This window comes from Microcebus murinus, chromosome 24 (assembly GCF_040939455.1).
Source record: "Microcebus murinus isolate Inina chromosome 24, M.murinus_Inina_mat1.0, whole genome shotgun sequence".
Classification (NCBI taxonomy): Eukaryota; Metazoa; Chordata; class Mammalia; order Primates; family Cheirogaleidae; genus Microcebus; species Microcebus murinus.
Genome location: NC_134127.1, coordinates 24,531,936 through 24,556,678, shown reverse-complemented (window position 1 = coordinate 24,556,678; position 24,743 = coordinate 24,531,936). Strand labels below are relative to the sequence as shown.

Here is a 24,743-nt window from a genome sequence, read left to right as displayed (position 1 = left end):
ACAGCCAGAAGAGCCTTTGGTCCTGAACACGTAAGAGGCAGAAGAATCTAAGGGACAGAGCAGCAGAGGTCTCAGAGCTTATCCCATCAGCCCTCTCACTGCAAAACAAAGGCTTGGAGAGGGGAAGTTGTTCGCCCAAAGTCAAACAATGCAGGCTTTGGGTTAGGACTTTTAGTAAGCCACTGTAAACCAAACCTGCAACAAAAAAATAAATAAATAAATCTTGCCACAGAGCCTTATTCTCTGACATTGCCAATGCTATAGTCAATGTCATCAGCCCGTCTGGTACTGGATCTGCCCTTCAGAAAACAGGGATCTGCCCTGAAATATCACAACAGAGAGAAACCTGCTAAGATAGGTCAGTGCCATTTTACATTTCCAATATGACCCAGGACCTAGTCTCTAATATGTCTAGGGGTTGGCAAATCTGAAAGACTGGGAAAAAAATCATCAAAAGGACCCTTTGAACATTATATTTATGACATTTTCTGTCCCATGGTAACAGACCCCATGCTAGGATAGGAAAGTTAACAAATCAAACATTTTAGCACAAATTTTAGAGTGTCCATGATATGCCTTCTACAAAATCAAATTCTCCAGGTAAATTTCTGAGCATAATGATTTCTAATCACTGATGGGTGCATTTTAAAAGGTGATAGCCCACACAGAGTAAGATTTGTCAACAGTCAGGTAGAAACAATGCTCCTGTTTCGTAATTCTCCAGCTGCTAATCCTCGCTGATTACTAATTCTGGTTCCGTCTCTGGGATTAAGGGAATGTTCTATCTTGAATGTGCTAATTTAAGGACCAGACTGTTCCGAGGCTAATTTCCAGTTCAAACACACTTCGATGCTTCAAAGCAATTTTGTGCCCTCTTAGGAGACTGCCATCAGGACCAGAGTGGGATAGAGGCTGCAGGAGGCACATAGTCAGGGGACCTCACATATTCTAGGAAAGAAGACATCACAGAGCCTGTCTAAAGGCTCAGGGGAAGGAACCCGGGGAGACAGTTGAAAAGGAAGCTAAAATTCCAAAGGACAGAGGTGGCGCTCCCCAGTTGACTCAGGGATGGGCCCCAGGGCATTATTGGAGGGAAGGGAGGGAGGAAGGGAGATCCAAAGGAAGGCAGGTGAGGAAGAGAGGAGAGGGAGAAAGAGAGAGAAAGGAAGGCAGGCAAAGAAAGTGCCAGATACAGAGACATTGTGAAGGCAGTTTAGGTGACATTCCATGCCGAGGTGAGAAAACATGGATTAAAAAGGACCTCCTTACCAAATGGTTTGGAATTTAACAGAGAAGTTCTGCTCAATCACATTATTATGCGTTGTAGGTATGCACTGTGGGATTGGACTTTATTCTGCTGAAAACATTTTTAATTAACGTTTTCTCTTAAGGAATGTGCTCAATTCATGATGGATAAGAAAAAGATCATTCAATTAGATTGATTTTTGTGGAATAACAAGTCAAAACTACTTGAATGCCAGCCTTTAACAAAGTTATATATCCATGTGGGGAAACAAAATCCCTCCTTTCTAGAACTCTAAATTAGCAGGGTTAATTCACAGTGTGGACATAAGAAATAGCAAATACTCAGTTTGATATTTGGGTTGTCAAAATGAGAAAAGAAAGCAGACTAAATTCTATAGAATAAAGCTTTTCTGATCCCAGAAATTACTAAGAACTTGATAGTTTTCTTGGCTGTAATGACTTGTAAATATCTAGAAGAGCCCAGATTTTGAAGCCCTGCGGATACTTGCTAAAACTAAGAAATTTGGCACTAGTCTTTGCACACAATTTGGGTTTTCTTTCAGAGTTGATATCTTACCAAATACAGCCATCTGTGTTCCCTCCGGGAAAGGTTCGACTGTTCTGTTGCCATTGACATGATGTTTGGCTAGGAAAAAAGAAAGAAAGAAAGAAAGAAATGTAAGTTTAAGTGCAAAGTTCTACACACGTACTAACACATGTCATTAAATGTGTCAGTGAGCCTATTTCTCATTTTGAGTTGCAAATGCACCAAAGCTTATGCTCGAGTTTCAATTATTTTGTTTTTAATGTCAGTTACAGAAGGGCCTTAGAGACCATCGAGTTCAGGTATGCTGTTTTACTAAGGAGTATACCAAGGGGCCTGAGCTTGTACCCGAGCTGGACAGTCGATGACAACAGGGCCAGGAGCCTGAATGCTCCTGACTCCTGGCCAGAGGCCACTGTGCCAGGCTCCTTGCCTTCCCTGGGGAACAAGGGAAGCTCTGGGTTCCAGGCTGAACTGGGGGTGGCTTTACCCCGAAAACTCTTAACAATGATGCAATCAGTATGTATTTATTTATTTATTTATTTATTTATTTATTTATTTATTTATTTTTTGAATATACGATGAGACAGGACAATCAGTATTTAAAATGGGAAGTAAAAAGAGCAGAGAATCATTGGGACCAGTGTTATAAGGAACACAACAGCAGAACATGCCATTTCACTGCAGTCCAAGCTCTGTTCCTAGTGGCTAACAACACCAGCTTTCTTAAGGGCCAGATGGATGTTCCAGAACTTCTCACTGCCCTTTACCTCCCAGGTCCTCCCAACAATCATCTGCCCACCCTCATGCATGTCAAGGGCTTAGAAATAATAAGCGACCAGGTCATGGTTTTCCAGCATTCATTTGTTCTCACAGCCCCAAACTGTCACCAATAGAGAATGTCTGAGTATGTCCCATCTATGAGTATTTTAACAGTATCTTCAGCAAGCTTTGAATATGAGCATTTATATAGAAAATACATACAAAAAGGGGATAGCTAATACGCTTCACACTGCATCATCGAGCACGTTTTGATTTAATGATTCACGTTGCATTGACCTAACATGACCTCAGCACTAAAGCCAGGCCCTAAGGGGTCTCGGGAAGGATGACATGGTTCCTGCCCTTGAAGAGAGCACATTTATCTTCCAGAAGTAAACATTCCAGAAACAAATGTTACAGAAAGCTCACGATCATGTGCTAGTCTTGGAATGTGGACCGATGGGACTGCAGGAGCTTGCAGCAGAGGGAGAGCAAGTCGGGGAGTCAGAGCATAATGTGACGGAACTGCCACTCCGGCAGTGATAAAGGAGAGGCGGGGTTTGCAAAGGGGGGGGGCAGCAACTTGAGTGAGGGCTGGAGCACAATCCAGCCTGGTGCAGTGGAGGTGCTATGTTCACAAGCAGCTGCAATGAAGGATGCATCAAGACTGGGACCAGGTCGTGGAAGGTCTCAAGCACCCCTCTAAACCCACAGGGACCCCAGGCAGCTTCTGCAGCACCACTACAAGTCCTGCAGACCCTGAAGGCTCACGGGGCTCAGTGCAGTTCAGACAATCCGTGGGGATCCCATCAGCTCTGTTCAGGGGCTCTCACTTGTTCTACAGTAATTGTGGCATTAGCCCTAGGACAGAAAACCTGGGAGAAGGCAAGGAGCTAGCCTGGGGTTCCCAGTGCAAGGTAGTGGGTCAGACTGGTACAACTAGCAGGCGCGTGATTGAAGGTCCCTGGTGACCTTGGCAAGCACTCACTAGTATGGGTAGGACTGCTAGTTGGTGAATTCAAAGAAACATGGTGAGCCTCCGTGTGGAGGTCAAAGCTCTGTCCTATGGTCAGGACCCCATAGCACCCCTTAGTGGTTTTGAAAACGCCTTTGCCCACATCAAGAGCGGGAAACCCATTCAAACTCTGTAACCCACTAATCTCGCTTGCAAGAATGTAACATGAGGAAAAATGCAAGAGGAAAAATAGGAGATGCTCATAATATTTATTAAAGTATTACTTGCAATAATGAAATCTTAAAATCAACTAAATAGCCAAAAGTGAGAAAATTGCTTAGAAAAGTACCATTTATGATTTGTCAAATGAATGGAACATTATGCAACATATTTTAAATATATCATTGACAGATAATATCAAAATGTGGGGAAATATGTGAGCTAATGATAAGGGAAAACAATCCTATTACATCTTCTATGTAGATTATAATGACAACTAATTAAAATATGAATACTTATGGGAAAGGACTAGCAGAGAAACACACAAAAATGAAAATAGGGAGATTATGCAAGAGGTTTATTTTTATCAGTTTCCTTTGTCACTTTTAGATTCTTTTCTTATTGTCTAGAATGAAAATATGTTTGAATTTTTAAAAATCAACAAAATTATAGATTTTTAGATGTTTTCCACAGTAGTTGGCTTCAGGACTGTCCATGGAGGCTGTCTCTAGCCCAGCTGAAACAATACACATGCCAGTACAACGTGCGCCCTATTTCACATCTGCTCTGGGGCACTTCAAAGCACTCAAGATGGCCTTCCATCCCAGTCTCGATTCTCTTCCCGCATCCCTTGCCTGGAAAGCAGGCCCACCACCCTCCTACTTTCCATCATCCTCGCCCCTTCTCTCTCCTTCACTCACCACATCTACTCTGACCCCGAATCCAGTGGATCTCACCTCCCACCCGTCTCCACCAGCCCTCCTCTTCTTCCCTTCACCGTTCAAACTGCCCCGGAGCCAACCATCGAGACCGCTCTGTCTGCGCTCCTACAACCGCCTTCTAACTCTTCTACGTCCCTCACCCCACTCGTCTGCCCAAGGCAGCACAGTTATCTTTCCACAGGAAAAAAATCCAATCACATGAGGGAACCTTCCCAACCCCCTCTCCCATCTGCCACGGCTGGGAATTACTCTTAGGCCAAAGTCAACACTCGCTAGCACGTCCTTCAGGGAGCTGCATGGTGTAGTCACCTGGTCCCTTATCTCTCTGCTGCAGCCTCCCTGATCTCTGGGGACCAAGCACTCCCCAGAGCTGCGCTCTACACTCATGTCACCACTTGGACGAGGACCGCATCTACCAGCAGACTGTAAGCTCAGGGACGGGAGGGGTTGGATCTCTTTGGGACCACCATTTCCACAACCCTAGAGCATCCTAGAGCAGCATATTGACACAGAGCAGATGTCCAGTAAGTATTTATTAAGTTAATAAAGTAAATGGCACTAAGAAGTCTCTCTTTAGCCATTATAAAAGATACATTAAAAATACATATACACACTGTTAATATGTCACTTGACAGGGACACATTCTGATACAAATGTCACTAGGTGATAGGAATTTTTCAGTCCGTTATCCTACGAGACCACCATGTATATGCAGTCCCTTGTAGACTGAAACGTTGTTATGCATCACATGACTGTGACATACCTTTATAGGTACATGTGTCCCTTATGTAAAAGTAATCATTGAAAATGGCCACTGTGGCCGGGTGCAGTGGCTCACGCCTGTAATCCTAGCACTCTGGGATGCCAAGGTGGGAGAAATGCTTGAGCTCAGGAGTTCGAGACCAGCTTAAGCCAGAGTGAGACCCTGTCTCTACTATAAATAGAAAGAAGTTAGCCAAATAACTGAAAATAGAAAAATTTAGCCAGGCATGGTGGCATGTTCCTGTAGTCCCAGCTACCCAGGAGGCTGAGGCAGGAGGATCGCTTGAGCCCAGGAGTTTGAGGTTGCTGTGAGCTAGGCTGATGCCACGGCACTCTAGCTTGAGCAACAGAGTAAGACTCTATCTCAAAAAAATTTAAAAAAACAGAAAAAAGAAAAAGAAAATGGCTACTGAGAAATAGGTCCCCAGCCAGATAGCTGGCAAACAGGAACTCCTGTTTCACTCCGGCAATGCCCATACCTCCTCTGTTTCCGGTTTGCCCACTCCCACTGGGACGCTGGGGCAGAGGGAAAGGACAGAAATACCCATGAACTAGGAGAGGATGCACAAAGTTTGTCTGCTACTCCCTGCTCACAGAAGAGGTCCCCCTGGGCCCTCTGTCTTGTCTTTCATTCCAGAGCCTGAGGCCAAGGGTGACAGGTTCTGTAAACTCGATTTCGCACTTTCCTTCTAAAATACAGCTGAGTCCTGAGGACGGGAGACACAGCACTGGCAGCAAGAGATAGTGCAGTGGCCACAGGTAAGAACATAGGCTCTGGAACGAGACCTGCCTGTGAGTCTCAGCCCTCTCCTTCCCAGTCTTCGAGCCTGGCTTAGTCACCTAACCTTGTTACACCCGTTTCCTCCTTTGTAACCTACCTGCTGTGTTGTTTGGGGAATTAGATAAACTAAATATCAAAAGCATTTAGAAGAGTGTCCAGTATATTGCAAATACTACCTGTTAGGCTAGTATTATCATCTACATGTGAACTTTATTTCTCACAACATTTGAGTCAGGAATGGCAAATACATGACACCAATATCTGCATATGCTCCCTTTCCGTGCCCGTGGCAGACATCACTAATCAACCAGAGCACACTTCCACAATCCCCAAATGTCACAAAATCCTTTCTCAACATAGCCCCCCTACAGAGTGAGTCTCTTACTGCTTAGAGGTGGCCTGTGCGATTAAATCATTTTGCCATTCCTGGTCTAACTGAATAAAATAGAAAGACCGCCCAAAGGAAGAAGTCATTTTTTCCCTCATTTCTACACAATACATTGCAATAAAACCCCCCTGAAAATCTTCCAAACTCTACAAACAGCTTTAAAAGAATATGGGGCGGGGATCTGAGAGCTTCTTCCCATTCCATAATGAGAGAATGGTACGCTCTTTAAAATCGAGCAATGGTAGTTCTATTCCTGGAAACCAAGGTGGAGTTTCTAAAGGCATTTTCCCATTGAAACTCTGCTAAGGCAAGTATCTGGAGGCCAAAGAAGAGATCTTTTAAACTCTTCATATAGTTTAAATAAGATGGGGGGTAGGAAGTAGACTAACCTGGGAACTTAAACAGCATTTATAAATTTTTTGTTTCAAAATTGGCAGCATGTGTCACCACAGACATAAACGGAAAAGCCATCCGGTGACTGGGTCCCAGCGCCTGACTACCAGCAGAGTGTGCCGTGGAGACAGGACAGTCTCTGACAGCCACAGCAGGGCGCATGCCTCCCATCTGGCCGGCTGGGCACACGTCCCTGCTCCTCTCTCTGCTCCACGGGGGCACGTTCCAAAGCCACATGCTCCAGGAGGACAACCTCTGCTGATGGTGCTGACTCGTCCTCTGCCAAGGGTACATGAGGACGAAGAATAGATTTTCATTTATCTTAAAAGCCTAGTGCTTGAGGAGCACAGAGGTTAATTAGACTGGGTCAAAGTCAACTTTCGTAGAGATTTTTGAAGGGGAATTGGAGGACATGCTCTCGAAAAGCTTTAGAAGATGATCCTGATATTGCTTTTTATTTTGTTTTGAGCATGTCTAATCCACTTCAAATTTTATGACTGTTTTCTTCCTTGCAAAAGGTATGGTAGAACTGCACACAAACAGTGAACCTCCAATGACGCAAATTTGGGATGAGTCAGCCAGGGATGGGCCCCCCGTCCTGTGCTCAAACGGGGACAGCTAAAAAAATTCTTATCTTCTGGGCAAAGTGGGGGGGGCAGTAAATGGCAGGTAAGTGGGGGTACAGGAAGGTGGGTCCCCAGACCATCAGCTTTCAGGAGTGTAGGTCCAGCTTCCTCCTGACTGGGTGGCCAAGGAAACACCACCAAATTGGAGATTCCAGAAACAGCGGCCGCTGCCCTGAGGCTCCTGGTCAGCCACTGAGCATCCAACCAGCATCACTGCAGGACTGGAAGAGCCTTGGATCAGACTAAACCCTCAGAGATGCTGGGCAGCAAGAAGCATGTGCCCCTCCCGGCTGTGTCGCTAACCCTGTGACCACCCGACCCACACGTCACACCACTGAGCAGTCCGACTCACTTACCGCATGTTACCCCCGGCCATCCAAGCTGTTACTAAGCTGATCGGCACAGAGCAGGGCCGCAGTGGGGCCGGAGCAAAGTGCATCGATCTCACTAATATGGCCATAAAAGTCTGTCGACCCCAAAACAAACTATAGTCTCACTGTTGTTCCCATTGTCTGTTTCTCCGAGGCTCTTTCTCAAGGTCGCAGAGTCATGGCGTCCCACAGTACAAGTCAGACTGGAACTAAGTAGCATTCCTACGTGGCCCACAAGCCCTGCCTTGGACCAGCCTCTCCGTGTCCAGTGGCAGGACCATCGAGGACACTGACCGAGTGCCCCTGGCCCCGACCCTGCCCAAGGCACCCTCCGCAGCATGCCAGTGATGAACTGGCTCACTCAGGTCCTCCAGGGGCACTGAGGGGGAGAGGAAACGACGCCTGCAGTTGCCCACGCCCAGAGGCACTTGCTCTACATTGTTTTCATCCCTTACAGTCCCTGCAATTGGGGGCCACAGTGTTTTAAAGTAAAAGTTAACCAAGAGTGGGTTTTGTCTCAATAGCATGTTCCTGTGTGTCAGGAGGGGACAGATGGGGATGGACATGGTGGTGGGTGAGTTCCCGGGCGGCAGGGGGGAGGGGGCTGCTCAGCCCTGGGGCCAACCCTCACCCATCCTGTGTCCCAGGAAGTCCCAGTGCTCCTCACAGACCCGTAAGGCAGGTGACAACAGGGTAGCTGGAACCCATGACAAGGAGAGACTAGACATAGAATGTTCCACCAAGGCCATGGTGGGAGTGGGACCAATGTTCCCAACTGCTCTGGACGTAGAAAGTGAGCTTCATTCGCTCTCAAAGCTCTAAAAGGGGCAGGCAGCCCTCACTGCCTGCCATGTGTGAGACTAGCAACTGCCTGCAAGTAATGGCTGCCCCCAAAACACAAGGTACGTTAGGGACAACCAGGGAACAATCAGATGAGAACAGTGTCAGATGGCAGCACTGAAAACAACTCGTGTGTCATTCAGGACTTTCTCCTCGCGCCCTGACCGCCGCCTCCCTCCAGTTAACTGCGTCCATCCACACGGTTCCAGGCTCCTTCCTCCCTCTGCTCCAGGAGCCGCAAACCTCTCGGCCAGAGAAGGAGCTGACACCTGGCTCAGGCAGCAAGATACCAAAAAAGTGTCATACTCAAATCAAGTAAAGGACAAAGTCAAAGAAAAATGACAAGAAGGAAACACAGCACACATATAATAACGGCTGCCTCCGTATGCTGGTTTATGGGTGATTTTCCTTCTTTATTTACACTTTTAGGTGCCTCCAAATTTTCCTTAAGCAAGTATTTCTTTGATAATCAGTAAATGATAAGAAGTAGCAGAAAAAAAGAAACTATCATAAAAAACAACACTTGCAAAGGAAGCAAGCCAGCCCCATCAGCCGTGTATGCGAGCTGTAAAAACGCAAATGTGTTCTTGGGAGCTCCAGAAGTCATTTTCTTAGAGCAGAAAGAAAAAGAGAAAGCAGCCCACCTCTCTTAAATGAAAATAACCAACGTGCAGTTTCCTGCCTCCCACATAAAGGCTCCGCCGAGGGCCTGTTCTTTCCAGCTCTCTGCGTACCTAGAACCCTCTCGGCCTCTGCTGTCTAAGAAACTGCCGAGCAACGCGGGCTCGAGCTGTGCGGGGCCTGGCAGGGGAGCTCAACCCGGCCGCCGCCGCTCTAAGAAATCCTTTCTGGTGAGGGCCACGTCATCACTCCTGCCGGGGCAGGGCTCCCGGGTGAGCTTATCAACCAGCGGGGGGGCGTGTGCGGAACGGCCAGCGCAGGGTGACAGCGGACCGGACCAGAGTGAGTCTGTGCCCCAGGAAGTCAAGGCCCAGGGATCCACATTCTGGCCACGCCCCATCGCACTTAGCAAACAGGTATGTGCCAGGCACCACACGTACGTACTGCCAGTGACACTGAGAGGAAGACACCAAACTGCCCTCTCTTGCCCTTCACCAACCTGCACACCCGCCCCACCCCTCAGACACACGGACGCCCACCGCTCACAAAGCCTCGGCTGCTCCCACCATCAGGCCTTCCCGAGTTCCCCATTCATGCGAGGCTATCCCAACGAGAGCCCTCTGTCGCCATTAATGTCATTTTTAGAAGAGTTCCATCTTCACTTCTGTAACGCTTTTATTAATTACCGCTTTAACAACTGTGTCTCATTGAGGCATCTGTGATACGACTATAATATTAATTGATGGATAATTTCCACCTGACTTTCATGAAACCCCCCCCCCTTCACACAAGCCACTCCTAATGACTACCAAAATTAGACCATCTTGAGAATAGAAATGACAATTACAATGTGGTTATTTCAAGGATGAAAGTCTACATTTCAGCCTGGGACCGGGGACACGCTCATGAACAACGACATTGAGACACAGGCGCACTGAGATACACGGCTGCACCCGGGCGGGTTTCCTTCACACCAAGGCACACGCTTCCTGTGGGTTCTAAAACGAACCTCGGGTCTTCAAGACGAATGTTAAGCATACCTATAAAGAATCACACAGAAATCATACTCATTATTCTTGGTTTCAAAAATGTTGCCCTTCGAAGAGGTGTCGGGGCCTGGCCCCCCACCTGTAGAGGAAGCAAAGTCACTTGCTCCCTCCCCAGCACTTGTTCACGTGGGCTCTGCCACCGGGGCCCTCAGTGCAGTGAAGGCACGAGGCCCACCGAGGCACCTAAGCAGGTGATGTCCCATCATCACCAGGGAGCCTAACCGTGCACCTCTGAGCACCACTAACTCTGCTCGGACAAGCAGGTCCGTACGACACCACGGAGGAGAGGCAGCCATGGTTCTGGCGAAGCTCTGTGGCATGTGGCACATCTTTCTTTGTTCGCTTGTGAACTCATCAGCAGCCCAAAGCAGGGAGCACGTGGTCCCTTGATGGGACATCATCTGCCTGGAGGTTGCACGAGGCGCTGTCAGGTCAGCTGTCAATCAGCAGCTGAGCAGGAGTGGTCCAGGGGCTCTCCCTCCCTCTCTTCACCCCCCTCCCCCAGACAGTGATAAATGACCCGGCCTAACGCTCACCTGAGCCTGGCTGGTCCCAGCTGTCCCCTCGCAATCTGACCCAGACCAATACCAACCTCTGCCCCTGAATGTCCCATCTGCGCTACAAAGCCGACCTGCTGTGGTATAAGGGCAGACCCATTGGCTTTCTGGCTGCTGGTTTTTCATGAAAAGGAATTTGGACTTCATTTCTTGATGGGAGCTTCTAATCAAAAAGGGAATGTTTCTTGTTAGAAACCTTAAGGCAAACTTGTCTTGGTTCTCTTTTGACATTAGAAATGAAGAGAGAGCTAAATTAGGTGACTTTAAGAAGAAAGAAAGAGGAATAATTGCAGGTGTGGAATTTGTTCAGTCTGGCTCTTCCCCATTAAAAACAACAGGCCTCCAATTTATTAAACTATTGTCTGCTGTTGGGGCTCAGAAGAAGATGACAAAAGATTCTAAGGGTGACACTCTACAAAAAAGACACCTGCACTCGAATGTTTATAGCAGCACAATTCATAATTGCAAGGCTGTGGAAACAGCCCAAGTGCCCATCAATCCAAGAATGGATTAATAAAATGTGGTATATGTATACCATGGAGTACTATTCAGCTCTAAGAAACAATGGTGATATAGCACATCTTATATTTTCCTGGTTAGAGCTGGAACCCATACTACTAAGTGAAGTATCCCAAGAATGGAAAAACAAGCACCAGATATATTCTCCAGAAAACTGGTATTAACTGACTAGCACCTAAGTGGACACATAGGTACTACAGTAATAGGGTATTGGGCAGGTGGGAGGGGGGAGGGGGGAGGGGGGTGGGTATATACATACATAATGAGTGAGATGTGCACCATCTGGGGGATGGTCATGATGGAGACTCAGACTGTTGGGGGGAGGGGGGGAAATGGGCATTTATTGAAACCTTAAAATCTGTACCCCCATAATATGCCAAAATAAAAAAAAAAAAAAAAAAGATTCTAAGGGGAATAAAATATTGACAAAGAGATACAACATTGACCTGGAACATTAACAAGGTTCATCACAGATTAGCTTCCACAATACAGGTTATGCTCATATACAAAGATTGTCATTACAGGATTGTTTGTAAAAAGACTGGCACCAACCTTTTGCATTAAATAATCTACGCTGCAGAAGAGTATGCACCCTTATAAAGAATGAGGTAACTCTATAGTTACAGATATGGAACTATCTACCAGATACACTGTTAATTGGGAGGGGAAAAAAATGAAAGTGCAGGAGAATGCACATAGCATTCTACAGTTTGTTTTGAAAAAATAACTCTTTTTCCTTTTTGACCTTTGTTCATGCGGTGTATTGCTTTTTCTAAAATAAAAATTAAAAAAAAACATTTTCAGTGTCCCCAGTCTTTGCTACCCACATGAACACTCAGAAGACAGGGAGCCTCTTCCCAGGGCAGAGGAGGGCTGGCAGCCCCGGGCAGGCAGCCACCAAGCTCTGATCAGCCTGGTGCTCAAGTGGCCTCCAGTCCCAGGGCGAATGTCAAAGATGCTGCCATTTGTATCATCGGGTAGCTAAACTGCAACCCTGCTTTAAAATTCCAAGTAATTTAGAGTACCCTACAAGGCCTCCAGATAGAGATATCACTCCATTTCCTCTCTAAAATTGGTCTGTTATCCCTGGAGCAATGTGTTAATTGTTCTCTTTTTAAGAAGGAAAAGATTTTAAGAGGATCCACCATTCCAAATCTTAGAATTAAAAGATTATTTACTCAAAAATAAGAGATGTTTCTGGGCTTACCCTTTTTTTGTTGTTGTTAGAAGAGGGAAACAGACAGAGACTGAGACCAGAACATCAGCAAGTATTTTGCCTTTCTGGAATTTGGTACTATTTGAATTATTTCTGTTGCTCTTGCTTCTCACTCTTTCTGTTTCTCTCTCCCTTGCAATTTTCCTCCATAACAGAAGCTAAGGATATTTTAAAATCTATCTTAGATATTCACCACTTCTAATTCTAAAAGTAGTTGAAACATTTTATATTTCCCTAAAAAAAAAAAAATCATGTTTTTGCTATGAAGTCTTCAATTGATTTTCAGTAAGTCAGTGCAATTATCTTTTTTCTAAGTTCAGCTCTTACTAGAGATACAGCACATGTAAATCGGCTGCTCTAAAAATTTCTTGTAAGGCCCTGTCACTCTGAGATAGCAGGCTTGGTCCCTCGGCTAATTAAGGGAAGTTAAGATAACCCAGTGCATATTCATATTAGGAAACATAATGAACAAAATCTTCAACTCTGCTCCTACAAATGATACAGAAAGGCACTTTATGTTTTTTTATACTTGTCTTTGTAGGAAACGGGCATGCAAAACAAAACATCATCACTCGGGGAAGTTAGCAGACACAGGGGTGGCTCTTCAAACACACTTCTGAGTGCTCAGCTTCACGAAGGGGCAAAGATGAGAGACGGCGGTGCCAGGCATGCCCAGTTATAACGTCTTCCCTGAATATGAGCTCAAGCAAACACTTGGGTATCCAAAGGACGGGGCGCTTCCTGGATGGGCTCTCTAATGACTGACGGGAGCATTGCTGAATAAGATGAGTCATGTCTGAAAATGTCACTCATGGGACAGCAGAGGCAGGCAGTCTTGCCCTGAACCCGCCCCGGGCTAGAATGGCGTCTGTCTCAGCAGGAAGGCAGTCAGGCCTCTGTAGCATATGGGCTCAAGGGGGCCTAAGACAGGCCAAAGAGGTTTCTCATGTACTAACTCTGAACAAGTGTTTCCAGAAGCTTCTGATTAAGATCATAGAATTCTAGAAATGAAGATGATGACTGTGACCCAACATAGCTCAACTATCAAAGGACTTCAGTACAGGCCCTGCAGAAAATCTCATTTTGAGTACAATTATGATAGGTCTGCCAGGCTCTTAGCCCTATGCACTCAGATGTCGAGTGTGACTCAACATGGTTAGCAAAAATTATAGAGATTAAAATTACTCTTTGAATGTATCAATAATTTGAAATATAAAGAAATCCAAATAAATAAGTTTGTATGAAAAGAAACTCCAGTTTTTTATTCTGCTGCCACGCTTTGTAAAATCTGGGGTATTTAAAAAAATAAATCCTGAGTAGAATAAAGGAATCAAGAAAAAAGCAAGCGAGTGCAAAGGGTTAAAGCATGTTTATGAGATGGATGTCTGAGATATAGAATGACATAGCATTGCTGTCCCACAAGCATGCTGTTATAAGTGGTGGTGAGCTAGCCCACAAGGGCCCACTCAACCCACGATGAGCCTCAAATATAGCTCCTGCCCAGGATCCTGGCCACTATTTAGAGAATACTGTTCCAACTGAGAAACCATATTCTGATTTCTAACCTATAACATCAAGAACACGCCTTTTCATACTGATCAAGCTGGTTACAAGTGGGGGGGGGGGAGAGAACATTTGACTACCTTCCCAAGTGGCCCAGCTACTAACCTACTTGTATACAGAAATCTCCACTTTATACCATTCATCACCATGAAAAGAGCTTTCCTCCCAAGAAGAAAAGGAAAACCCTCACTGCACAATAAACCACTGTTCCATTTGCAAGGTAAATTCTAAGTTCAGCGGTCTAATTTCATATTAGAAAATGGAGCTGGGTGGTCCTGGCTCAGGGTCTCCCACTTAGCTGCAACCAAAGTGTTAGCCGGGCTGTGGTCTCATCTGAAGGCTCTGTGGGGCAGGGTCTGCTCTCAACATCACTGTTGGCAGCAGGGCTCAGGGAGGGCAGACGCTCCCCCAGCTCTAAATAGACAGCCACAAATTCCCTGTCACTTTTCTGTCAAGAGGAAGAGCTTCATGCCTTTCCCCTTGAGCATGGGCTGGACTTAGTAATTCACTTCCATTGAACAGAACACAACAATGACAGAAGGTCAATCCTGAGAGTAGATTAGAGGCTAAGACTTCCATCCTGGGTGTCCCCTGTTCTCTCTTGCATAGCTCACTGCAAGGAACTGGCTGCCTTGTGAAGTGGCCCATGTAGCAAGACGTGGAGGCCTGCCAGCTGCCAAACTAATGAGCCTCAGAAGATGTAGCTCAACTGACACTCAGGTTGCAGCCTCCTGAGGGACCCTGATCCCGGGGCAGCCAGCTAAGCCATGCCCAGATTCCTCACCCAAGAAAACTGTAGCATAACGAATGCTTGTTGTCTTAACCTGAATTTTGGAATAATTGATTACAAAGCAATAGGAAAATCGATATGTTAATGTGTTCTAGTAAAAGGAAAATAATGTAAGTTTTTTGCAAGGGAAAACTCATAACATATGCCAGAAAAATCAAACTATCTTTTATAGACCTGATTTCCATGGGAAAAAATATATTTCCAGCCTAACTGGTTTACAAATCAACCCCTGGAACATGACCCATTTCTAAGTTGGAGATTCTCTCCCTGTAATTTATTTTCTCCACAAACTTTGTTCCCTAGTGTGCTGGCATTGCTAAAATAGGCATTTCTGAACCACTAAAGTTGAGGAATAGTGTATAAAATATCAAAGTAGGGCTTTTAGCACTTTTGCAATAATTCTGGCAATTTTTATTCATTTGCATTATCCAGGGGATTGTTAGTTGCTTTTCCTGCTGTTTTGTTTGGGGAAGTTATCTCTCTGCCTCATAGGGCTTACAAAAACAATGATGAAAAATGTTTTTCCAAAATTCCCAGAGAGGCTAAATTCAAATTCATGCCAAAGGCCTAAGTGCAATGGGAAGAATATTCCCATTTTTTGTTTTGTTTGGTAGCTGCATTGGTTAGTTGAGTTTGGGGGCTTTTTACTTTGACTAGGTAGGTGTAAAAAATGGTTGGGTTATTTCTATTCATAGTGATACCTGTAAAGAAATATAGTTTTTCTCCCTTTTCTATGGCAATAAAAATCAAATCTAAAAATTAAAATTGCTGCTGATATTGAGCGAGGTTATTTATCAGCCTGGATGCTTCATCCGTAAGCAGCTTGAGGTCATAGTACCTCTACTCTCAGTGGCAAAAGAGCGAGATCCTATCCTGTGCTCACAGTAGCTTAAGGAACTCTAGGCAGAGCTAACCGCCATGAAACACTGGGAGACTAAAGCTGGAGCCGATCATTTCAGTGATGCTGGAATCCGTTTTCCTGGTTTATTGATTGCTGAGCTTTATTTCCTGCAGAAATACCACTTACCACACTCTGGTTTTTTCTCCCCCATTTTAGGTATGTCCCAGTTGAAAACATATAAGGTGAGGTGGGGTGAAGGAAGGAGAAAAAATAACCAGTTGAAGGCACAGCAATGTCTCCTACCCTTCTTGAAAACGAGGACATAAACCACAGGTCACGAAAGCCTCAGCTCAAATAGTGCTTACAAGGAATAATGGTGCAGCACTGTGGCTCCCACCAGGAGATGGAAACCGAACAGCAGGTTAACAGGGGGATCTAACATAAACAGTACGAACTACCGTGTTGCCCCGAAAATAGGATAGGGTCTTATATTTATTTTTCCTCAAGAAGACACACCCTAGGGCTTATTTTCAGGAGATGTGTTATTTTTTTTAGATTGTACAACAATCTACATTTATTCAAATATAGTTAAGTCATCTTCTGGAACATCATCATAACTCTCCAAACCCCAAATCCCATCCTGAATTTCTTGCAACTCTATTTCCTTTAGAACCATTGGCCCCAATCTCTCATGTCAAGCAACAGAGCTCTCATGGGGCGGATGAGAAGGGCTGCTCATCTTCTTTACGGCTCCACGACGAAACGCATGGGTTGTGCAGATGCGCTGCGTAGCCACGCCCAGCTCTAGGGCTTATTTTCAGGGTAGGGCTTCTATTACGCAAATGCTTAGAACTCTTGCTGGGGCTTATTTTATGGGTAGGGCTTATTTTCGGGGAAACACGGTAGGATGAAAGGGTGGAGGAGGCATACGCAAGAAAGAGAGACCTGGGAGGACTCAGGCTGTGGGAGGAAGTGTGGTGGAGCCACCAGAAGGTGGAGAAGTTTGCCGGTTTGGCCAGGCTGGAGCTGCTGGGTGAGTTTTGGCCTCCCTCTAGAATGCAGGTGGTCAGGAACCAGCAGCTACAGGGTTCCAGGCACTGACGAGGACAGGAAGCCTTCAGAGCATCTGCAGAGGCGCTGGCTACAGCCACGGGCAGGGGCAGCAGGTGGGCTCTGGTTCCCTGGAGAGGACTGCAGAAAAATTGCCACCAGGACATGAGGTTGCAGAGCAACTGCATTCTGGACCCATGACTGGGACAACTGCACCCAAGGTCCTCAGGTCCACACCAGGAATGGCAGGAGAGACTTCCTCCAGCAATGTGCCCACAGCACCCTCTACTGAGAATGCTTACTGTCATGCTCACCTTAAATGAGAAATGCCAAAGAAATTCCTGTGTTTATCATAGAACTTATATAGAAAGGTATATTTGGAGCTGAGAGGTGACAAATTAATAAGTGACGACGCACCTCAAAAGACACAAATTACCAAAACTGGCACAAGAAATAGAAAATCTGAAATAGAAAACTTCAGGCTCACATATTTTCACTGGGAAATTCTAAATACATTCAAGGAAGAGATAATACCAATCCTACATAAACGCCTTTAAAAAATAGAGGAGGCGGGAACTTTTCCCAGCTTGTTTTATAAAGATCCACATTACCCTGATGTCAGAACCAAAAACACGATAAAACTATAGACAAATCTCCTTTATGAACAGAGACACAAAAATCCTTTAATAAGATTAAAAATTTAGAAATATATAAAAAGTATAATAATCATGGCCAAGTGGGATTCATTTAAGGAATTCAAAGTTGTTTTAACATTGAAAAAACTCAATAAATGCAATTTACCATATTAACAGACAAAAAAGAAAAAGATCATCTCAACAGATGCTAACAAAAGCATTTGATATAATTCAGCACCTATTCATGATTTAAAAAAAAAAATTCTTAGTAAACTAGGAAGAAAACTTCGTAAGGTATATCTGCAAAAAACCTACAGCTAGCATCATTTAATGATAACAGACTGAATGTTTTCAGCCTTAAATTAGAAATGAAGCAAGTATGTACACTCTACTTCTATTTGATATTGTATAGAGGTCCTAGGTGGTTCAAAAAGGCAAGAAAAAGAAATAAAAGTCAAAAAAAGAAAAACTGTATATGCAGACAGCATGATTATTTAATAAAAAATCCTAAGGATAAAAGCTATTTGTACTAATAAGTAAGTTTATCAAGATCACAGAATACCAGGCCACTATACAAAAACAAACTATATTTCTACATAGTAGCAACAAATAAATGAAACTTGAATTTCTTTTTAAAAGCAGTACTATTTACAATAGCATAATATAAAATGAAATACTTAGGGAGATTTTTAACAAAATATGTGTAAGAACCATACTCTAAAAAGTATAAAACATTGTCGGGAGAAATTAAATATCTAAATAAATAGAAATAAAGACCATGTTCATGGATTGGAAGACTCCATAGCTATAAGATATCAATTCTCCCCAAATAAATTTGTACTTCAACACAATGTTGCTGGAAACCACAGAAAGTTTTATTATAGATATCAATGAGATACCTAAATTTTACATGAGAAATTGAAAACCTAAAATAGCAAAAACAATTTTGAAATGTAAATTGGAGGTCTTCTATTACCTGATTTCAAGACTTACTATAGGGTCACAGTTATCAAGATAGGGTGGTGTTGACATAAGGAAAGTCCCATCAATGAATGAGTGGAACAGAATAGAGGGGGCAAAATTTAACTTTGACACAGGTGCTCAGATAATCCAATCAGTGAAGGATAGTCTTTCCAACAAATGGTACTGGAACAACCTGATTTCCAAATGGGACAAAACAAACCTCAAGACAATGAGAAGGAGGATCAAGATGGCAGACAAGAAACACCACCAGAAAGAGTGTCTCTGCAGAAAAGACAGATTCTAGCAGAAATTAGAAAAAAGAAGCAAGAAGGCGAGCATACAGCAGATGAGGGCCAGAAGGAGGGTTACCTGAGACCCCAGGAGACTCCACGGGAGGAGGCTACGGAGGAGAACTGGAAGCTGAGACCGCCGGAGCAGCCCAGAGACCAGCGGGAAGGGTAGGTGGATAAATCACCTTTCCCCTCCCCTGCATTTGGGACTGCTGGTGGGCTCCCCAGCAGGTGGAGACCTGCGGACACCAGCCCAGAGACGGCTGCCACCAGCTAGCAGTGAGCCTATAGCGGACGCGGCACCAGACTCCCAAATCCCTCGGGGCACCTCCGTGTGCACATTCCTGAGCCGCGCAGCAGGCGCCATATTGCCTCCTCCTCCGCTCCGCCAACCCTACCCTCGGCTGCCCAGAGAGACAATACAGCCGCCAGCCAGAGGCACCTCCAGGAAATGGGACCTTCCCTTTTGGGACCCTACAGCTGACTAAGGGGAACTCAGACTGTGAGCTCCCTACCCGCCAGCCCTCCCAGGTGCTGCTGGCACGGTGTCCCCAGGAGAACGGTGCCGACTCAGAGGCTGAGAGACACAGACACAGCTTGGGCTCCCTGTGGGTGAATCAGGACCAGAACTCCTCTCCCTGGTAGGGATACAGTTTGAACTCTGGGACCCAGAGGTCGGACCTGCAGACCAGATCCCGTGCACCGAGGTCTAGCATTGCTGGGGCACAGAAGGGATATTTGTAAACAGCCTGCTGAGGTGTGTGTGCCTCCAGGGGCAGATCAATGTTCTAGAGGGCAACTCTCCCCCCAAAGGGAGGCCGTGCGCCCAGCCCAGGTGGCGTTCCTGCGCAGGGAACCTCCCCGCCGGCATCACAGTCCGGGGAGGCCTGGTGGCTTGTGGTCTGGCCTGCTGGCAGAGGCCCAGGAGTAGCTGCAGAGTTGGGGAGGATGGAAAGAAGCAAGGCCCGCTCCAGACGGCGAGTCTCAGACAGCCCCACCCCCACACCCAGACTTTCTGGCTGAGCAGGACCATTCCAGCCCTGCCCTGACAGCTTTTCCTGGAAGCAGAGAGCAGAACTTTGATCCCTGCTAACGACATTGGTGGTGCCTGAGGGCAGGCTTACCCAACCCAGCTCCGCCCAGAACAAGAGCTGATAACAGGACACAAAATCAACAGCATAGCCTGTTCCTCCAAGCAAGCGCCACCTACTGACAGGGACGGCATCCTGCACAGCCTTTTCATGGCACCCACTGACTCATTATACAGGGAGTGGTCGAATCTCACACACAGACACCACCTAATGGCTCAGAAACTAAACAAGGTGTGTGAATACCCAAACAAAAACCTAAAGGAAAGAAACAACAACTGATCCATATGGGAAGAAATCAGCGAAGGAACTCAGGAAATATGAAGAACCAAACAGAAAACTCTCCCCCAAAGAGGAGCCCCAGCCCCCTAGAAACGGGCACCAACCAAAATCAGGCAACCAAAATGACAGAACAGGAATTCCATATGTGGATCATAAGAACACTCACCGAGCTGCAACAACAACTCAATAACCAACACAAAGAAACCACAAAAAGGCTCCAGGACCTGGAAAAAGAAACACACATAATGAAGAAAAGTTTAACCGAACTCCTGGAAATGAAGAATCAATTCAGGGAACTATAAAATACAGTGGAAAGTCTCAAGAACAGGGTAGATCAAACAGAAGAAAGAATCTCAGAGATTGAAGATAACACCCTCAAACTAAATAAAACCATCACAGAGATAGAGCAGAGAAACAAGAGAAAAGAGCAAAGCCTACAAGAGATGTGGGATTATGTGAAGAAACCTAATGTGAGGGTCATAGGATTACCCGAAGTGGAAGAGGAGAACACCCAAGGGTTGGACAAGCTATTTGAAGATATAATAGAGGAAAATTTCCCAGGCCTTGCTCAAAATCTCGATATACAAGTTGAAGAAGCTCAGAGGACCCCTGGGAGATTCAATGCAAACAGGAAGACGTCACGACATGCAGTCATCAGACTGACCAAAATATCAACTAAAGAGACCCTTCTAAGAGCTGTAAGACAAAAGAAGCAAGTGACAACAAGGGAAAGCCAATTCGAATAACACCAGACTTCTCTAATAAGACTTTACAAGCAAGGAGAGACTGGGGCCCCATTCTCACTCTTCTGAAACAAAACAATGCCCAGCCTAGAATCTTCTTCCCTGCAAAACTAAGCTTCATATATGAAGGAGAAATAAAGACATTCTCAGACAAGCAAAGTCTCAGAGAATTCACCAAGACAAGACCAGCCCTACAAGAAGTACTCAAAACAGTGCTACGCACGGAACAACATAATAAAAATTCACGAATATAAAAACAACCAAAACCCAAAGATTAAAGGCCAGATAATACAATGGCTCAAGAGAGAAATCAAAGCAACGACATCCAACCCAACAGAATGAACAGTAATCTACCCTACCTATCAGTTCTCTCAATAAATGTGAATGGCTTAAACTCTCCACTTAAGAGACATAGGCTGGCTGAATGGATAAGAAAATACAGGCCAAGTCTATGCTGTCTTCAGGAAACACATCTAACCTGCAAGGATGCATATAGACTAAAAGTAAAAGGGTGGAGATCAGTATTCCAGGCAAGTGGAAGCCAAAAGAAGGCTGGCGTGGCAGTTCTAATTTCAGACGATTTAGTTTTTAAACCAACAAAAGTAGTGAAAGACAAAGAGGATCATTATATAATGGTGAAGGGCACACTTCAACAAGAAGAGATAACAATTTTAAATATATATGCACCCAACTTAGGTGCACCCAGTTTCATAAAGCAAACCTTACTGGATCTAAGCAAAAGGATTAATAGCAACTCCATAATCACCGGAGATTTCAACACCCCACTGACGGCTCCAGACAGATCCTCCAAACAGAAAATCAATAAAGAAATAATGTACTTAAACAAAACCCTGGAACAACTGGGTCTGACTGACATCTACAGGACATTCTACCCACAATCCACTGAATATACGTTCTTCTCATCAGCTCACGGTACATTCTCTAAGATTGACCATATCCTAGGACACAAAGTAAATCTCAAGAAATTTTAAAAAATAGAAATCATACCATGTACCTTCTCAGATCACAGTGGAATAAAAGTAGAAATCAACCCTAACAGAAACAAACATTTCTACACAAAAACGTGGAAATTAAACAACCTCCTACTAAATGATTACTTCATAAATGAAGAAATCAAGATGGAAATAAAAAAAATTCTATACTCCTACACTGCTTGTGGGACTGCAAATTAGTTCAACCTCTGTGGAAAGCAATATGGAGACACCTTAAAGCGATACAAGTGAATCTACCATTTGATCCAGCAATCCCATTGCTGGGCATCTACCCAAAAGATCCAATGACACTCTACAAAAAAGACACCTGCACTCGAATGTTTATAGCAGCACAATTCATAATTGCAAGGCTGTGGAAACAGCCCAAGTGCCCATCAATCCAAGAATGGATTAATAACATGTGGTATATGTATACCATGGAGTACTATTCAGCTCTAAGAAACAATGGTGATATAACACATCTTATATTTTCCTGGTTAGAGCTGGAATCCATACTATTAAGTGAAGTTTCCCAAGAATGGAAAAACAAGCACCACATATACTCACCAGCAAATTGGTATTAACTGAACAGCACCTAAGTGGTCACACAGGTACTGCAGTAATAGGGTATTGGGCAGGAGGGAGGGAGGCGGGTATATACATATATAATGAGTGAGATGTGCACCATCTGGGGGACGGTCATGCTGGAGACTCAGACTTGTGGGGGGAGAGGGGAAATGGGCATTTATTGAAACCTTAAAATCTGTACCCCCATAATATGCTGAAATAAAAAAAAAAGAAAAAAAGAAAAACAAACCTCAACCCTTACCCCACGCCTAACACCAACAATTAACTTGAAATGAATTGCAGATTGAAATGTGAAAGTGCCCACCACCTGAAGGTGGTTCTCCATTTTTTTTATCTCATTCACTGGATATGTACAACCACAGAAATCAACTGAAAACTAAACACTTTCTCAAAATCTACTTCTGCTTCTATTGCTCTTTTCACGTCCTAACCAGTCTGACCACAACCCTTATGAGAGGAACCTGACTGTTACAAGGAGACATGAGGGAGTTTCTTCAGAGTGATGAACAGTTCTATAGATTTGTGGTTATGTAATGTGATATGATTTCATAGAACTATACACATACACACACACACACACACAAAAGTGCAAGCAATAACTGGTGGAATCAAAATAAGGTCTGTATTTGAGTTGAGAGTATTATACCACTGTGAACGTCCTGCCTCTGACAGCGTACTGTGACTATGTAAGACGTTATCACTGAGGGAAGCTAATGGAAAGGAACTCTGCGCTAATTTTGCAACTTCTTGTGAGTCTTCAACTATTTGAAAAGAAGTGTCTTTTTTTAAATCTTGTGAGAAATCCTAAACATATAAATATTCCCTAAGTTTGTGAAATGTGAATTTACAAATACTCAAAGCTTGTGAAGCAAATGGAAAAGGTTCTCCTTCCCAGAATGTAAATACCAAAGTTCCAGAGCACTAACCTGTTCATTTAAATTAAGTTTCATGAGTTTGTGGTCTACATGCCTAATCATGTCAAAGGATTTGGGTAATTGATAGTTCTATTTCTTTAGTACAACGGAAATAGCAGAGAAACACCTCTGCATGGAGAAATAGCCAGAGTGTAAGTCCATGCAGGCAGGTAACCAGATGTTTATTTAATACAGCTGAAGGACCTTCCAAACTTAACTTACAAACAATAACAGCAAGCCACTACTGCTTGCTAGTAACACTTAGTATGATAAAACATTTGGGGAAGGAATACAGGCAAAGAAGTTGTACCTTGTTATAACAATGGAGAATCTATCTAATTTTTTTAATTTCTCAGATTGCCAGGCCCTAGTCTGTAGAGAAATATATCAAATGAACGTTCCTTCAGGCTGTGGAATGGTTTATTTGGAAAGCTGACTGTGTATACGTCAAGCAGCCACACAGCATCCTAGCCACTGCATTCCTAGTGAGGTTCCTTCCTGACATGTGACATGGGGCAGGGGTTTGAGGGTGGAAGATAGTTGGGTACTAGTGAAAATCAAGCTTCTTATTAAGTCTCCATATCCTTTCCTATGCTGCTTTCCAAATTCCACAGCTGGGCATAATATTTTATAAGAGCTTCCACACTAGAATACACCCAAGGGTAGGTAAAGAGCAAACTTGTCAAGACTCTCCAGGGATCACCAGTCAAGTTTCAGGCAATGCCTGGTCACTGTGAATCCGCTGGGGACCAAACGTGGAAGGGGACCCCAACCACACAGTCGTCACGGCCAATAGCCAGTGGCTGGTCATATACCCTTTATATACCCTAAAGCTCTCGCACGGGGGAAGGATTCTAAAGCCGTGCTCTGTAGTCAAATGGCAGGTAGCTGTGTCTTTAAAATCTAGTTGAGATGAAAAGTATAGCTAAAGTTGAAACTCAATGTAAGTCCCAACTGAAGAAACACTTCATGAAATTGTTCAGAAACAAAAGCAATCCCTCTGCCAGCACTAAAAAGCATGAATTTACAAGATCAACAGTCAGAATGGCTGATGACAGCTCACACAAAAAGATCTAAGCCTTGTATATTTTTTTAAAAAAAACCAAAGCAAGACTTTTCTTTTCTCCATACAGAGCTCAAAGACAAATGACACATAGGATTTAAATCTAACATTTTCACTGAAGAGACGATAATAGCACGGCAGGACTGACCTCGTGTCAGGCGGAGGCAGCTGTGCGCCTGGCGTGCCCCTCCTGACCCACCCGTCACAGCCACCGCTCCCTTCAGGAAGTGACAGAGCTTCTCACCTGCAGTTACAGGTTTCAATTGTATGTCCTTCCAGGAGAGCTAACACAGTGACAGTTTTACCCAAAGGTAAATTATATAACATTACTGTCCAATTAATTCTAGAACAGGGGTTGGCAAAACTATGGC

General features: G+C 44.5%; 1 protein-coding gene across 7 annotated transcripts in view; it reads right to left on the bottom strand.

Moving 5' to 3' along the window:
* MSRA (methionine sulfoxide reductase A) overlaps positions 1-24,743 on the bottom strand; it is a 321,997-nt gene that overhangs the window by 178,104 nt on the left and 119,150 nt on the right. For all 7 annotated transcript variants that reach the window (XR_001156784.3, XM_012775454.3, XM_012775448.3 and 4 more), the window contains exon 2: positions 1,823-1,891. Coding sequence is in view for 6 of the 7 variants with exons in the window: in XM_012775454.3 (XP_012630908.2) it covers positions 1,823-1,891 (69 nt within the window). In the remaining variant the exon portion in view is untranslated. The remainder of the gene's footprint in view (positions 1-1,822; positions 1,892-24,743) is intronic.